This window comes from Emydura macquarii, unplaced genomic scaffold, assembly GCF_026122565.2.
Source record: "Emydura macquarii macquarii isolate MOO-44397 ecotype Brisbane River unplaced genomic scaffold, CSIRO-AGI_Emac_v2 contig_3530, whole genome shotgun sequence".
NCBI classification, from domain to species: Eukaryota; Metazoa; Chordata; order Testudines; family Chelidae; genus Emydura; species Emydura macquarii.
In genome coordinates, this window is record NW_027133667.1 from 3,172,603 (window position 1) to 3,190,544 (window position 17,942).

A 17,942-nucleotide genomic window follows, 5' to 3' on the forward strand; every position below is an offset into this window, starting at 1 on the left:
CAATCTGACCCTGTGTAGGTAAAAAATGACTTCAAGATGTCCCTTTTTTGGTAATAAACAGAAACATAAGGGGCACTAAAAGTGTGTGTATGTTATACACCCTCTCACTGTGCACTTTATACTTTGCAGTAATATTTTGAAATATAACCATTTAACTTGGCCTGGAATTTTAACTTCAGTTTCATATAATGCTGGACTTTCACTTTCCTGGAGGTGGAATAAGCAACTTTTAATTCATTGCAGTTAAATTTCATAAGCACCCATGTTAAATAATGTAGACATTTTGGATCTTTTAGAATAAAGAAACATCTGAGAAGTAATTATTGAGCATGCCCAGAAGCGTGCATTGGTGTCATAAATATAATATCCCATGTTTTATATTTGGTCTAGTATGACTTTGAGACATTCTATACAGATCAGTATGCATGCTAATATAAAGTGATCAAAAACTCTCTAAGTTAGTATATGCTCTCTAAGTTAGTGGGTGCACTTAAAAAATTGTTCCATATTTTGTCTTAACATAACTGCTGTAGCACTTTATGATTTATAAGAGAAAGAAGCAATGCAAGCTCCCTTCTCTGTCATTCTTATCACTACTTTTGTGCACCTCTGTACAAAAAGTCCCATATAGCTTGCTTTCCAAGTAGCAGTGCTACTACGCCTTTGGTATTTTCTCAGTGAGTAGGCATCCAAGTAAATTTGCCCACAAATTTACCAGGAGAGCTGTGTAAATGATTTTTGAGGACACAATACACACAGGCTTGCTTGACAACAGCTAATCCAGATTGGCTGTTTAATTGTTTAACATTGTTCTTTGAGTCTTTGACCCTTTGATGAGGACTTTTTGATTTTTCAAATGCATTTGCCATTGTCACTGTGGTGATGATTTCTCTGCACCAGGCACTCAGACGGTCCCCTCCTGAGCTGCATTCAGGTATTTCAAACTCTTGGTCCTTGTAGTAAGTGGGGAAATTGTTGGCAAAGGCCTCTTTGAAATGTGGGGCACAGTATCCCTAAAACACACCAACATTTAAGTAATTGTGTGATTTGCACATTGCATGCAGAGCACTTTACATGTCATAATTTAGGATCCATTGTTATGTAATGCGTTAATCATAATCATTTCCATTTATGTGTATGTTCTAAGTGCTATCATGTGGCTGTCTCTGTTTAATGTTACAGGGCATGGTAACAAGAGGGAGCTTTGTTCCTTATCTACAGAATAAGAGTATTAAAATAGGAATGTAATGTTACAGATAAACTTTTATTACGTGTAGGTTACTGTGTCCATGCACATACAGAAAATCATTCATAAAGTAATTTTTGTTTTGATTTGTTTGCTGGTCCTTGTTGAGGCTTAAAGACCTCCACTTACCAGCTCCCAAGTGTTGCTCTGGTTTCTCTGAGTGAAACCATTTTTATTTCTACCCTCAAAATGTAGTTTTAAAAAATGAATAGGCTCTTCTCTCGCATTCATCACTGTAATATCTGAGCACCTCACATCCATTAATGAGTTTAAATTTGCAATGTTCCTCTAAGGCAGGAAATTATTAACTGAGAAACAGCTGAGTGAAGTGACTTTCTTAAGGTCACAGGAAGTTTGTGGCAAAGCTGGGACTAGAAACTGGATCTCTGGAGTCCTAGTCTAGTGCTTTTTACCACAAGACCATCCTTCCTTCCCTTGGAGCAGAGTTCATGGTTGACATTGGGCATATGATGCTGGAGTGCAGCAAGACCATTGGAATATATCTCTCCTATGGCTTCCGTGAAAAGCTGATTGTCCCACGGCTGGCTTCTGGCACGCACTTGGCAGGATGGCATTGTGCATCTTGTCACAGAAGAAGTATATGTTATGGAACAGTACCTCTGATTTGGTTATAGGAAGGTACAGCACTGATGTTTCTGGTCTACCAGAGGTTGTACTGGTGTGTCCACTATGGTGTATGGCCATAATCTTGTTCATACTTGAAGGTATCTCCAAAGGTAGATCAAGTTTGAATGAACATCATGTTCAGAAGTCCTCAATGACATGCCTGAATTACTGGTAGGTTGTGTTCTAACTCCACTCATTACTTTGGGTAGATTGGAAGTTAATGCTAAAGATAGTTTATCACCCTGGCGGCATTGGCATACCCTTATGTCTACACTGACTAAAGAGTAGTCTGCATTTTGTCATACAAACTGAGCCATTGCACTTGTGCCACCCGTGACTCATGTACTCGTAACCACAAGTGTTCTCTTTTTTTACTTTTTCGAGCTGTAGCTCAAAATCACAATTCTGTTTCCTGAGCCGTCTAATCTCTCTCTTAATGTTATAAGCTTTGTAGATTTAGGCTTGTCGGATTGTTGCCGTCTCATAATTGCCTGGCTCGATAACAGTAGAGCTGTATGGTGAAACTTTTGTCCAACATTAACAGCTGTGCTGGCAAACAAGCCAGTACTGATATTAGTCAATACATTTGTGCAGTTCACAACATTAAGATATACCAGAGCTGAAGTGGTCGGTCTGTCTCTTTGTCCCACAACAGTGGGATGGGCTGCTTTGCAATCATGAGGATATGTCTGTCATGTAGTATGCTTTACCTGAGGCTCGCCTCCTTCTGTGAGCGTCACTTTATTTTTATGCTTTCTCTTCTGTCTGTCTGCTTTTTGGAGCCCCTGCTGTAAGTGCTATCTATAGAGCCCTGCAGATCTGCGGATATCCGCATCCATGGACCATTTTTTGAAGATCGGATGTGACTGGTCATGGCGCTCACGGATTGATTTTCCGGGACATCTGGGGCAGCACTGGAGCAGCTGCCAGCCCCCGGATGCCCCTGGAACAGCTGAACAGCTGTTAAAAGGAAGGCGGGGCTAAATAGCTGATCAGCTGTTTGGGGCTTCTGGGCTCAACAGCTTAATGGGGGGGGGTGAGGCTGGCAGCAAACAGCTGATTGGCGGTGCAGATGTGGATACATCTAAAAGAGTGAGGGCGGATTGCAATTCGGATAGAAGTTTATTTTTGCGGATCGGATGCAGATCCACATATTTGTATCTGTGCAGGGCTCTAGCTATCTACTCTTGATTAGTTGCATACACTGTTCGGATATGTAGCATTCTAATAATGCAGCGTTGCCCTGGAGATGACAGAAAACAATAATTTGTATTATTAATGACATGCCATTGATACTCCCTTGTTTCTTAAGAGCCCAGCAGTTTATACAATAGGTAGGATTTTGGTTTGCAAACTTGCTATCATATTGTTTCAAAATCAATAATGAACACATTGTCATAGAGTTTAAGGCCAAGAAGGGCCTACCAGATCATCTAGTGATATCTCATGTACATCAAAGGCCACCAAGACACTAAACCCAATCATCGATATTAGACAAAAATATATGGTCTACAGGAGTGTAGACTATCATGTGCCACAGGCAGAAAATAGAAGGGACCAACATGCACCTGTGCAATGGCAGGGAATTGATTGTGAGATATAACAGATGATTCTGGAATGTGACCTGGGCCAATGTGCTGCACAAGAAGATGAAAATCCCTAAAGGTCACTGCCAGTCGGACCTGGGTGGGGGGATTTCTTCCCAACCCCACGTATGGTGTTCAGTTATATCCCTGAGGATGTGAGCAAGAAACAACCAGCTAAGTGCCTGCGAGAGAAAATGTTCCTCTTGCCACCTCATAGCTCTAGCCTACCCCATCCAGTGTCTCATCTACAGCCGTGGTCATCCCTGATTCTTCAGAACAAGGAGATATTTTTTTAAAAACCAACAGATTACATTGGAGGAAAAAAAAGAATCCTTTCCTGACCCTTGCTGGGGACCTGCTGAACCACAAAAGCATGAGATTTTAACAGAAACAGAAAACATAGCCGTGGCATCCCTTCTGGTTTGCCAGCCATGCCCTCTGCCATTGCAAGCAACCTTGTTATGCAGTCACACTCAAACATTTGTCCAGCTGTCTCTCAAAACTAATGAAGTTGTGTGCCCTCACAACTCCTATTGGGAGGCTGTTCCCTCTGATGGTTAGAAGCCTTCTAATTTCTATCTTGAATTGGTTGATGGCCAGTTTATATGCATTTCTTCTTTTGCCAACATTGTCCTTTAGCTTAAATAGCTCTTCACCCTCTCTGATGTTTACCCCCGATGTATTTATCCAGAGCAATAATATCCCTGCTCAGCCTTGCTTTTGCTAGACTAAACAAACTAAGCTCTTCCAGTCTCCTCTCAAAAGACAGGCTGTCTGTTCCCCTGATCGTCCTAGTAGCTCTTCTCTGCACCTGTTGCAGCTGAATTCATCTTTCCAAATGAGATTTTACCAATGCCTTATATAATGGCATAGAAAACGTAACCTATAAGGAAAGGTTAAAAAACCTGGGCAAGTTTAGTGTTGAGAAAAGAAGACTGAGAGAGGACCTGATAAGTCTTCAGGTATGTTAAGGGCTCTCATAAAGAAAACAGGGATCATTTGTTCTCTGTGTCCACTGAAGGTAGGAAAGACATAATGGACTTAATCTGCAGCAAGGGAGATTAAATTAAGATATTAGGAAAAACTTTCTAATTGTAAGGGCAGTTAAACACTGGAATAGGCTTCAAGGGGAGGTTGTGAAATCCCCATCACTGCAGGTTTTAGGAGAGGTTGAACAAACACCTGTCAGGGATGGTCTAGGGTTTACTTTGTCCTGCCTCAGCACAGAGGACTGGACTTGATGACTTCTCAAAGTCCCTTCTAGCCCTATACTTCTATGATTAATACTTCTCAGTCTTTCCTGGAAGTGCCTGGCCTGACACATCCTAGGATCGCATTTGCCTTTTTCACAGCCGGATCACGGTGTCTCATAGTCATCCTATATTGAATCAGCACACCCAAGTGTCTCTCCTTCTCTGTCACTTCCAGCTGATGAGCCCCCATATTATAGCAGAAATTCTTATTAATAGAGTCTTGGTGCATAATATTGTACTTTATACTGTTGAATTGTATCCCATTTCTGTTATTCCAGTTTACGAGATCACTTCCTTGTATAATATTCTGATCCTCTTTTGTATTGATGATGCCTCCCGACTTTCTATTATCAGCAGATTCCATTAACACACTCTTTTTTGTGCCAAATGTTGTTAAAATATTGAATAAGATTTGTCCCAAATCTGGTCCTTGAGGAATTCCACTTATTAGCCTCCCTTCAGTCTGATAGTTCACCTTTCAGCACTATACATTGCCTTCTTCCCTTTGGCCAGTTCCTTATCCACCTTATTATTCTTAAACTAATTCCCATCTATCTTTTCTAATTTAACTGATAATTTCCCATCTGGTACCGTGTCAAGTGCTTTAATGTAGTCCAAGTATATTAGCTCTACTGCATTTCCCTTATTGAAAAAATCAGTTATCTTCTCAAAGAAGGAAATCAGGTTAGTCTGACACAATCTACCTTTGGTAAACCCATGTTACATTTCATCCCCTTTTCTGTTTACCTCCATGAATGTAATTATTTTTTCCTTTATGATTTGTTCTAAAGCTTTGCATGGTACAGAGGTGAGACTATTGGCTCTTTCATTCCATTTGTCTCATATCATGCATCACTTTCATTCTTTCTTTGTCAGTAACTTCTGGAAGGTATTTGTGTCTCAGTAAAACTTCAGCATCCTTCTCAGCATCTTACTGGAGCTTGCTCACCTTCACGACATCTATCAGATGGCTCTTTAGTCTTAATGCCATTAAAAGACTCCAGAGCATGGCAAAGGTCTTGCTTACTTTTACTGCATTGTTCACCCTATGTGTGGCTGGAAGAAGGACTAATGGAGATCTCTTCTCAAGAGCCGCCTATTGCAAAGTCACAGCCTGGATTCAGAGCAACATTACCCGCCTTCTTCTATTTGTATGTGTGTGCTTACATTGCCAGCCTGCATGCTCCTTAGATGTTTTGCAGTACTACAGCTATGTTTACAACACAACGTCATGCAACACCGCACAGTTGCTTCCAGCCGAATTTACTTAGTATTCATTCTTCTATCACTATAATGCCAAAAATCAACAGAATTCACAGTATTAATCTCTAGATGATGCACAGAGACAGTGCATACACCACTGAAAGTGATTTGTTTGTCCCTGGAATGGGCATAAATATAAGCAGATATAGATTTGGACCAATGTTTCCAGGACATGTGAAGAGATCTGCTCCTCATTGCACACAGTAAGTAGATTGTAGTAGCACTTGCATGTCAATAGATATGAATAGTGTATACGGTTGTATAATTACTGTGGTGGTTGTGGTAAAGGAGCCTAATGTATCTGTCTTGCTGATGCAGATGAAATCAGAAAAGTCATAAACAAAAACCAAAGACTGCCTCACCAAAAGTCTGTCTGTCTGTCAAGATAAGTTGGCATTGCCATAAACAAGTGCACAGTGAGCACAGTAAGCAAGTAGGAGAAAGGAAGGTAAAAGTGTGTGTGTGTACTACATACAGACATTACTTATGTTTACAACGTTCAGTCAATAGTCTGTCTCTTTGTTCTCTAGTCTCTGTCTGCATACTGGGTCTGTGCTCCCTACCGCTATGCTGGTGGTGTGGCTGGGTGGGAGCAGGAGGGGGGCCCGGTCCCGCCCTCTACCCCGGGCCCCGACCCAGGGACACTGTGAGGAGTAGCCTCAAACAGCTTAGTCCATGGGCTGCTACCTTCCCTGGGTCGCTTGTCCACAGCCCCCCTGCTTGTGGTCTTCCTTCAGGCTTTTGGGGCCAGCGTCCCCTGGCTTGGCCTGGCCTGAATGGGCTTCTCCTTAACTCCCGTGGCTGTCGCCACACCCACACTAGCTCCAAGCCTTGTTTTTAGCAGCTCCGCTCCACTCAACTCTCAGCTGCCCCTGCCTGCCTGAAACAGAGGCTTTTACCTGCTGTGGCCAGCTCCCTAATTGGCTTCAGGTGCCCCAATTAACCTGGAGTAACCCTGGCTGTGTTACCCAGGGAACAGGGATTTGCTAAGCCTGGGACTGATATATATGCCTTCCAGCACCCTCCTATAGCCGTCAGGGCTGGCCCCCTCACAATACTCAAGATGTGACTAAGAAGAAACAAGGCCAAAAGATGGCTCAAAGTTTGGGAGGCTTCTGATGATAGTAATATGCACCCTGGAGTTTGTTAAACTGAACTGTATCCAAAGCACCTGCTAGAAGCTTTGTGTCTGGGGAGCCGTTATCAGACAAGGTGTTGTCCTTCATATAGGAAGGCACTTTTTCCACAATCATTCCAATTATTATGCAAGTAAATGAAAACCTTTTGTAAAATTCACAGTGATATGGTACACTGCATTATATACTGTCTTCACAGGGATAATGCAATGAGAATTATTTGAGCAGAAAATCATCAAGGATACAATTGTGATTACGTATGGGTATTAGTCTTGCAAAGATTTTTTTCCAAGGAAGGTATGATCAAAAGATTGTTTACTGTCATGCAGTGGTTTTATACCTGGTGAATATTTTGTGGTCACTCTGTTTTCTGTTCGTGCAATGCCCCCAGGCCACATAACTGCCTTTGCCTGTTTTGAGGCTCAGGGGATAAACTCTGCTCAGACTTTACCTGAGTGAGTGATGCATATGCTGCAAGATACTGTGCATGAGTTCCATAAAATAAATTTTGCCATAGCACACATCCTTTATTGGTGGTGTCCTGCATACTAATACTAATCTTTGCTGACATTTTTCAGATCACCAGATCTGAGACCAATTACATTAATGTGCCACCAGTTGAAAACTTATATTGGGGACATTTGCCAGACAAACCAACAGGAGCAGCTGGTCACAGCATCATTTTTGGAAGGAGGCTGTGTTGGCAGTCTGACAGCGTAACAGACACGTGAACCACCTATGCAAAGATCTGCCATGGGTTATTGTGTGAAAGGGGCGTTCTAGCAGGATGTAAACACTGCTCCAATTGGGCAACTTACCGTATCCCTATGGAGCACTTTTTGTTTTATATCACTTTTTGTTTTTACACCACCAATAAAGGATGTATGCTATGGCAAAATTTATTATATATGATGATATGCAATTATATATTTTGTAACTGTTTGTTTAGTTCCTTTTCTGTGACTAAACTGCCCTGTATATATTTTCTCTTCTCAAATGCACCATTGCAGTGGTATGCCAGTAGCACCCCAAGAACACTACCATGAGAGCAGTGGGGTTGGGATAGCAGGGTGATCAGACAGGGCATATTTTGTGTGTGTGTCCCGGTGAAGTGTCCTGAGGTAGCTTTCTTGCATTTGGCTGCAGGGTCAGTATTTGGATCCAGAAACTCACAAGGAGCATTCAAGCTGCAATCTGCCTTTCTAATTCACACAAGCACACTCATTTCTGAAAGAGCTGCCACAGGGGTCTCCATCACAGCCTGAGAACATCACCATGAAAGGGGAAAGTGACATGCTCAGAGAAAACAAGTAATGTTCAGATGAGGTGTTTATTCCGACAGTGTCCTGAGTTGGCTCTCAGCTTTTCTCCTATGTGCTCAAATCCAGCCATCGCCACTTGGATCCTGGAAGATGGGAACAGTGAAATCATATGGCAAATGAAGTGAAAGCTAATAAGTACTTTAAGAATGGTTTGTGAGTTCAAAGAGTAATAATCAAATGAAATGGTCACAGTATACTACTCAGAGAGTAGGAGAGGACCACATAACAGCATTAACATAGGTTCATATCTCATCAGAAGCAAACTACATAATTTTGCAATTAATAAACTCAAGTGCAGCTTTGACATTGAGTGCCGACATGTCCTTGATACATCATCATTAATCCTTTAAAATATTGTCAGAAATCCGTTGTTTAAACAGCAGAACAGTGCACACATCTGCTTTACACCTGACCTCAGGAAACAGCTCTACTCACAGCGAAAGGATTCACATTTAACATCATGCCAAGGTGGCACGAGCAGGGCACTTCTTAGCAGTGCCCACTACTGTCCCATCAGCATTCACATGAATGTTAACCTGGACAGCAATGCTGCCAAGTCTTTTTCGGTTCTCTGTGCTTGGGCAAGATCCCCAGGATCATCACTGGGTCCCAAAAATGAGGACAAAGCAAATGTATAATAGGTTTTTTTACGGTAATGCACCAAACAGATGGCTCTAATCGGGCAGTATGCTACACTGTAAGAGGAATTACAGGAGTTTCTCCTCACAGGCTGTAGTATCTGTGGCTGTACTGACTGCTGAACCACTGCATCAAGAGAACACATACAATAATGGATAAAATCAGTATTGGGCTATATATATATCGACACTCACCGATATAGGAGATCGCCTCATCACATAAAGGTGTCATGGACCATTCATTGCTGTAGTCTAGGCTCCACAAGCAGAAGAATGTTTTTAAAATACCTGTGGCTAATTTAGGGATTCTGTAGACTTTTTGTAAATAAAAGTGGATCCTTTGAGAGAGACCATTTGACAAGCATGCTCCAGCAGCCTGAGTGTGAAGAAATGAGCAAACTTGGCTGCTCTCTGCCATACACAACTGGCCTCAATAACCAAATGATGTGCTCTGCATAGGATGGCAATAATAATTTTCTGTGGCTGGTGCCTGTAGCAAATAGAGGGAGTGTAATTGCCCCCTACAGTTAATGAGTCGGATGGGTGGGTGGAGAGAACTGACTGAAAAAAGTTGTATCCGTGGTCTAGATGACCTTTTGAGGTCTCTTTCAGCCCTTCTCTTTCTATGATCCTATGACCAAAGGACTCCCTGTGAGTGAAAAGTGCAATTTATGCAGGTGTGAGTTTGCCAGTCAACAAACAAAATAGCACACCCCTGTTTTAGGCTATTGCACCCCATATTTCCATGCATAGACAGCAATGTGTTTGCAAATTCCGTACAGTGCTTGGACGTCCGCCCTCGTATGCATGCCCATATGGCAGTAGGCATAACTTTAGAATCTGTTTTCGAAAACTTAGCCCATTATATCTTGTTTGGTGTGGTGTCAGAATACTACATGTACTGTGTAACTGTTTCACTGTGCACTCTGTGTTCACTTTACTGGTGAGTGTAATAAGAGCTCAAGGATATTCAGTAGCATTAATTTAAAAAAACAAAACAAAATTAAGTCCTCAAAGATGGTCAGATTTTTACTCAGCATTATGCCTTTTTACTTGTTTTTATATACTTAGAATGGAAGCTGATGCATGTTACAGTATATGGAAAAGACAGTTGAAAACAAAGCCTACTGCCTTTAAAGAGCTTGTTTAGAGTGTTTTTTGTAGCCTTCTTGGTTCTGTTGTAACCCTGAGACAAGGTGATCAGAGAGGCAAGGAGGGAGAGGTAATATCTTTTATTGGACCAACTTCTGTCAGTGGAAGAGACAAGCGTTTGAGCTACACAGACCTGAAGGAGAGCTCCGTGTAGCTTAAAAGCTTGTCTCTTTTACCAACAGAAGTTTGTCAAATAACAGATATTACCTCTTTAAAGATCCTATCAATTTGATGGGCTCAGCTAGAACATTGCTATGCTGGGTCGGGAGTGGTTTGGGAAGAATTGAACATTGAGCTATCTGCCCCGGTGGAATGTGTATTAGTATAGTAAAATGTAACATTTGTTTTGACAGTCTTGTACTATCATTCAGAAGTTTTGTCTCAGTCTTGCTTGTCACTTTATGATGATTATCTCAGAATTCTGAGTTTCTTGCCTATTAACCACCATTTGCAGGATTTCCTGATTGCCGTGTTAGTGCTTGTGCATTTGATTACATTATAACTAACCAAATTTTTTCTTTATTTTTCAGATGGTTTATCCTTGGAGCAGCAAAATCTTTCCTTACTTTCAGTGGAGTCTAAGCTATATCCAAGTACAGTGAGCAGCATGACACACATGGCCTTAACACAAAGCACAGTAGAACCCCAGGAAAATAATTTTCTTCATGAGGTTTTATCATCACTTACCACTCCCCTTGATATGACTTCATTTGACAAAGAAAGAACGACGCCTGTGGTAGATATCACAGTAACGAGCAATGAGACATTCTTACGTGATGATGGATTGATTAGCACCTTTCCGAATGAACAGTGGACTCCTTCACTAAAATCTATTACAGTAAAGTATCATTCAGATAATCCAGTAGAGCTACCAAGAGGAACATTAGAAACTGTGTTGCTAACACCTTCATTATCTGTCCTTTCATTACCATATGATGAAATGAAAACAGCACAACAAAAGACATCCAGTGCTGCCTCTGGCCATAGTTTTGCTGTCACACAATTGAAGCCTTTTGCCCCAGACGGTATAATTCCGACTACAAGCCGAGACTTACTGTTGTACCCCACAAATGCAGATATTGATTTAAGTTCCACTACATCAGAGGTGGTGGTTGGACCGGTGGAAAATGTAGAGGAAAGCTATGCATCTAGTTCAGACTCCTCACTGTTTTTGCCTTTTGATACTACTTCAGAAGGGTCATCTGTTCTTATGAGACAGCCGAATGAGGATATGCAAGTTACGTCTGGTGCTTTGGTAAAAAGTACCGATCAATACACTGAAGCTTACCCTGATGTGAATAGCGGTGCAACAGAAGCGCTGTCTCTAAGGACTTATCCTGTTGCAAGTATTTCTAGGGCAGCACCTGTTTTGGTAACCATCATGGAGCCTGCTTTGTTTTCAGTTAGTCTTCCATCTGTGTCTTTCCCAGTTCACTCAGCTGCTGGTTCCACTGACTCTGATACCTTTGTTACTGATGAGTTGTTTACACATGTGCTTTCCCATAAATCCTCCAGCACGTCACCAAATTTGCCTGGTAGCTTAGGTATGCCAAGTCAAGTTGAGCTCTTCAGTGAGTTCATAAGCCCAGTGCCTTTCACTAGACCATATGCTTCGTGTTCATACTGTGACTTGGCCTCAGTTCCACCAGAACAAGTCTTTGCAGCAGGACACACAGAGCACGATGTGGGTTCGGGTGATTATGTTGAAACATTGTCATTCACAGCCTCTGAGGAAAAAGGCATCACTCCACTTACAACTTTAGTTACTGACCTGTATGAACTGGAGGAGTCTACTCCCGAAATCTTTGATACTACTTTTCCATCAAGACCTGTTCTTTCATTTTCTTCAAGACATATAGAAATCTCTGAGTCAAACTTGTTTTTTTCAAACAGTGTGGACATTAGCCTTAACATGATGACTACAACAATATTCCCTTCCTACAGTCAGCCCTCTGAGGGAATATCATTGGACATCACTTCTGTTCAATTCTCTTTTCCTATGACTGAAATCTTTACTTTAACATCTGGTGTTAGAGCAAAACCTTCTGGTATCACCACCGTTCTCCACGAATCTGCCTTTACCACAAGTGAGAATGTACCATCAGTTACAATCAGACCTACAGACCTGCTGGAATCATCTGAATTTATGCCCTCAGAATCTGTACTTTTGCTTGACAAAACACCTGCAAGTGTTTCCACAGACGAATCCTCTGTAACTATTTCAGATTTTTCATCCAACTTTTTATCAACACCATTTCTCTTTGAACCTAGTAGCTGGTCATCTTTATCATCTGCTGTATCCACCTTTTATTCAAGAATGCCAAGTGAATTATCAACACTGTTACCTCAGGTCTTCTCTACACTGCTGGGGACATCTGTAGTTTTTGAGGATTCCTCCAGTTGGGATTCAGTTGAATTTCCTGCCACTGACAGCACAAGCATAGAGGTTTCTCATCTCTCTCCCTGGCAGACTTCATATTCAAATACTTTCTCTGTTCCAGTCACACATAATCCTGAAGTAATATCATCATTAAGTTTTTACTCTGACTCTTCCATGTTACTGGAAGGAACATCAGTCTTGCTAATGGATTCTGAAGTTTCTTTTACCTCAACTTTCACAGAAGCTACCTCTCAGTTAGAGTCTTCACTCTTCTCCCTTGAATCAGCAGTTCCTACACTGGTGCTGTCCATTTCTGATTCAGAGTCTATTCTCACTAGCAATACGTTGGTTGGTGAAACTCACTTGACCTCCTGGTTTACCACCTTTCAGACAACTCCTATCTTAAGTGTATCTTCAACCCTGCTCTCAACTGTTACAGCTTCAGATGAGGAGATTGGTGCTACTGCTAACCACACATTGCTTTTAACATCTCATTCCAAGGCAATGGCTAGTACAGCACATTTTACAACAAATCCGTACACACCGTTGTTGCATACAGATGTGAGCAGCGTTACTGCTTCACCTGCGGAGTCAATTTCTGTGGTCACATCATTCATACCTACACAGTTGCCTCCATCCATAAACACTTCCATTGAATATGGCACGCCAACAAAAACTAGTGTAACAGAAATTACCAATATAACAAGTACTACCACTGCCACTACTACCATTAGTAGCACAGTTGGCCATAGTACAGCTACTGAGAGCAGCTCAAGTACTTCCACATCCCCTACTGCTGTGGTGGCCACAACTCCATCTGACGTTATAATTATCACCTCTGCCATGACCACAACCCGACAGCCATACGTTTGTGACATCACTGTTCCCGATACTTACTTAATCTTGGCTGGTAAGATATTACTAACTTTATTTCAATTTTTTTTCTTTAAAATTGTCTCTAAGCTACCCTCTATTCTTCCCCCAACCCCCAAAAAATCACTCTAAATTATAAGGATTTACATTATAAGATGAAATTCATTAAATTACACATGTTGTATGGGCTCAATAAGCATTTGAAAGGAACACAGCATTTGAAAGGAATATAGATTACTAAATGTAAACCTATAATCTTGTTTACTTGTAGTTGTTATGAAGGGCCAGTTTTTCAAAACTCAGCCTATATTTCCATGCATACAACCTGGGTTTTTATTCCTTGCTCATATGAATTATGGAATTTACCTGCACAAAAACCAGTTCCTTGTGCAGAGTGCAAATGATGCTTTAAAATTGATTGTGCATCTATGTTGGCTTAACTGCAGCTCCTTTGTAACTTTAGTGTTAAATATATAGTATTTTTACAGAACTGTGATGCAGAATCATTTAATATCATGATGGAATAAGTTTCCCTCTGAAGGTATTGGGACTGTTTATTAATGCTGTAATTTAAAATAAAATTTAGAACTTGTTAAATGAAAGTCAGTTTTTCTGAATATGTTTAACATTTGCTTTTGGCATGTGAACTTGAGCTGCGCACTTGAATTTAGATTATTTTAGTTGGACTTGGTGGTTATGATTAAAAAAAAGTGACTTTGTATGCTTAAAAAGAAAGTTGCCTTGTTACTGCTGAGCTAATATACTACAGTTGTGAAAGAGCCGTATTTGCCGTCAATCAATAAAAATTTTCCATTTAACTTTTATGGCCAGAATGTGCACATTTGATGTATAAAACAGAAAGAGCAGTTTAATTTTTTCCAGATATGAGGGTGAGTTGGCTGTGCTAGCGATAAGAAAGATTCTCTTTTTTTTAAATTTGGTAACAGCAGTTTTACGGTGCAAATTTTTGAAGGAGAATAAATGCAAAACACCAAGATGTAATTTTACAGTTACTTTCATAATCACTGTCCTAATTTAAAGTGTGGTTATGGTTAGCAATGCACCTGTATATGTTTTTAAAGCACCTTCTTATTCAACAGCTCTTCCTCCATGTGTAATCAGTGCAATGTGTGCTTGCTTTTAAAAAAAAATTTTAACAAAAATAAGATTGGGTCTTTTTTAATGTCGGCTAGTAGTGTATATCCAACACAGTTATTGGATAGTGATCTGCATTCTATTCTGTCTTATGCATCATCAACAAAATTGTTAACTGTATTACAACAGCAGAATCTTTATTACAAGGGCACAAGTCAAAAAGAACACAGTTTGACTTTCAGTTCCAGTTTGAATTTCTAGTCAGACAGTTAGTTACAAAGGTATTTTTACTAGCAAATCAACAAATTTGATATGGAAAAAGTTGAGAAAAAATAACTACAGAACCATAGGCGTGCGCACAAGGTGTGCCGGGTGTGCCCAAGCACGCCCGAATGCAGGGGAGTCAAATCTTTTGTTATCCGACCTGCGAACCTTTCTGATGCGGGCCGGTAGCGCCGCTGTCGAAAGAGTAGCCGGGTTACGCGATTTCTCGGCGGATGATAATAGAAAGCGAGCTGCCGCTGATAATGAAGTAGCCGTGCGATGTTGCCGCGGACGGGAGCATGCCGTGATCTGCTGCTGAAATTCCGTTCATTGCAAGATTTCTCGACGGAGACTAGGATGCGGCGGGAAATTCAAATGTGGCCCGCCGGTGGAATTCAGTTTGACACGCCTGCCACCGATAAAGATCCTGGGTGCACACCCTACTGCAAATTCCCTGGGTGCACACCCTAATGAAATGTGCTGCGCACGCCTATGTACAGAACCTATGAAGCTATTTATAGAGCCCCTTCTTTTAGGGTATAACTGAACTGCTAGCTGTATCTTATCCCAGTTTCTTACGCCTTCAACACAGCTGACCTCATTACCTGCTTTGTCATGAATCACACAATTGAAAATGCAACTGTGAACCAAAGCCGCTTAGATCAGGGATTCTCAACCTTTCTCTTTATGCTCCTCCCCCAACCCCCAAATTCTACGGCCCACCTGTGCCACAACTGTTTTTCTGCATATCCAGCAGATTAAAAGCTAGGGCCGGCATTAGGGGATAGCAAGCAGGGCAATTGCTAGGGCCCCATGCCACAGAAGACTCCACAAAGTTAGTTGCTCAGGCTTTGGCTTCTGCCCTGGGCCGTAGGCCTCTGGCTTTGGCTTTATGCCCTGGGCCCCAGCAAGTCTAACGCCAGCCCTGCTCTCTGGTATACTTTGGCGGACCCCGTGAAGCCTAGACCCTTGGCTGAGAACTGCTACTTTAGATTAAGCTAAAATGTACTTACTGGCTCTCATTCATTTTCAGTGCTGTCCCGAAGAGCTGTGCTAGAAAATGTCAGTGATTCCATCAAAGAAGTGCTGAGAGATCAGTTCAGGCGATCAATAGAACTGGAGGTAAGTGGCACCAAATGTGTTCATTCTTTGCTTCACATAACACAGTAGGATGGTATGTTTTTGTTTTTGTTTTTAATTTTCCAATATAAAATGATTAAAAACCACAAAAAAACTGATGATCCTAAATCACAGAGGAGTTTTAAGTTAAACAGGAATACAGTATACATAAAGCACTTTTTTCTTGCATTTTTAATGCAAATGTAACAAGAATTGTTGCTTATATTATTATAATGTGACATTTAGGGAAGCTCCCCTTTCTCTTTCTGGCTTGGATAAGCAATGCTCCCCCACTGCTCACTCTCCTTATTAGCTGGTGTGGTCAGAGCTCCCCCATCTGTTGCAATCCACTTTAATCTTTGCATAGATTAACATTGAAAGGTAAACTGAAAAGTTTATACCTTCTAAAATATCAGTTCAGGGTTCTGTCTTTCTCCTGTGTCAGCTGATGACATCCCAAGCATTTAAAACGAAGCAGGGAGCCTTCTCCATAGCTTGTGCTAATTTATATTTTAGTAATATCAGTGCTTGCAGTGGAAGTGTGGAATCCTGAACTCAAGACTTGAAAGGTTGAAGAACGGAGGAAATAATTTTCAGTTGTTAAATGTCATTTTAAAGTCTATAGATATGTAAGTCTGGGATCTTCGGTAGTGTTTTTCCCTCCCTCCCCTGTTTATTAGTTGAAGTTTTTGTTTTTGTTTGTTTTAAAAACTTAGACCAATCCCCATGTTGGGTGTCAAATCAAGTATGGGAATCAGCTTTATATAATGTTTCAACACCGTTGCCAAACTTAAAAATCAATGTAAATTGGGACTTAAATTAAAGGCTGCATTCAGCAAAAAATACCCTTTTAAATTTTTTTGGCAGGCCCTAAAATAATTTTTTGGATGGCAAACACAATGCTGACTTGGCTCTCTGCATAATCAGATACTCTAAAATTGTAAATAATTACTGTTGTTTAAAATTTCACTAGTTTCACTGGTTTAGGCCCAGATTCTGCCATCCTTACTCACATTGAGCTGTGTCTGATGTCACAAACAGCCCTTTTGAAATCAATAGGACAAACTCACACAGTAAGATACTTTTCAACACGACTAATGGTGGAAAAAATCTGTCCCTTAAAGACTGAGCAAAGTTTAATTTACTGTTCATTACATGTAGTTATCTGGAATGATCTGAATTAAAATTAGGAAGCATGAACCAACTTTAAATTACAAAAGGATGAAATGCACTGTGCATAAGGTTTTCACGTATTCAGTATAGATACTGTGTAACTTCCTTCCTGAAAAAGAGATTCTTTACATTTTTTGGAAATTGTTCATTCTTTTAGTTTGAAGATGTTGCACATAAAGCCATCTATATTATGAGAAGTGCCACAGCCAAAAACTATTGATGCATTGTTGCAAATAAGGAAGTTCAGTAAAGGTCACTAATGGAGTAATCCAGCTGGTCAATAACTGTTCTAAGGTCTGTGCCTATTTTGCTGTGTCTGAATGGGCTGGGGTTTGCTTAGAAGCATCATGTCATGAAGCTTAATGCTTATTTAGAATGGGTGAAAATAAGAAAATCATCCCTAAATTTCATACAGAATTTTAAGTTGAATGTTTGGGCTTCAAAAAGTTTAGTTCACTCTTTCTATCTGTTCCATGATTTTTCACTTATGCTTCCCGTTGGCACTCTGGGTTCCAAACAGAACGGTGCTGATACATGGTGTTCTCATGAGATTTCCAACTCAGTTCTGAGAACTCAAAGAGGCTTGGATAAGATGAAAGCTAATTCAGCCAAGTAAAATAAAATATGAATAAATAAATAATAGTTTGTAAATGTTGTGCTATTTTTTACATAGGGTCTCAGATAAGGGTTAACTACCATAATTTGATTGTGGACAGCGTAGGGTTTAATTGTATTATTAACTGGAATGTTACATTTTGAGACATGCTAACAGTAACTCTTTGGGACAAGCTCATTTGAGCATTTTGGGCGTATTT

At 40.7% G+C, this 17,942-nt stretch overlaps 1 protein-coding gene across 1 annotated transcript in view; it reads left to right on the plus strand.

The window, feature by feature from the left end:
• The window catches only part of KIAA1549 (KIAA1549 ortholog), a 175,790-nt gene that overhangs the window by 69,188 nt on the left and 88,660 nt on the right, over nucleotides 1-17,942 (plus strand). The window contains exons 2-3 of the mRNA XM_067536032.1: nucleotides 10,754-13,513; nucleotides 15,869-15,957. Of these exons, the coding sequence (XP_067392133.1) occupies nucleotides 10,754-13,513; nucleotides 15,869-15,957 (2,849 nt within the window). The remainder of the gene's footprint in view (nucleotides 1-10,753; nucleotides 13,514-15,868; nucleotides 15,958-17,942) is intronic.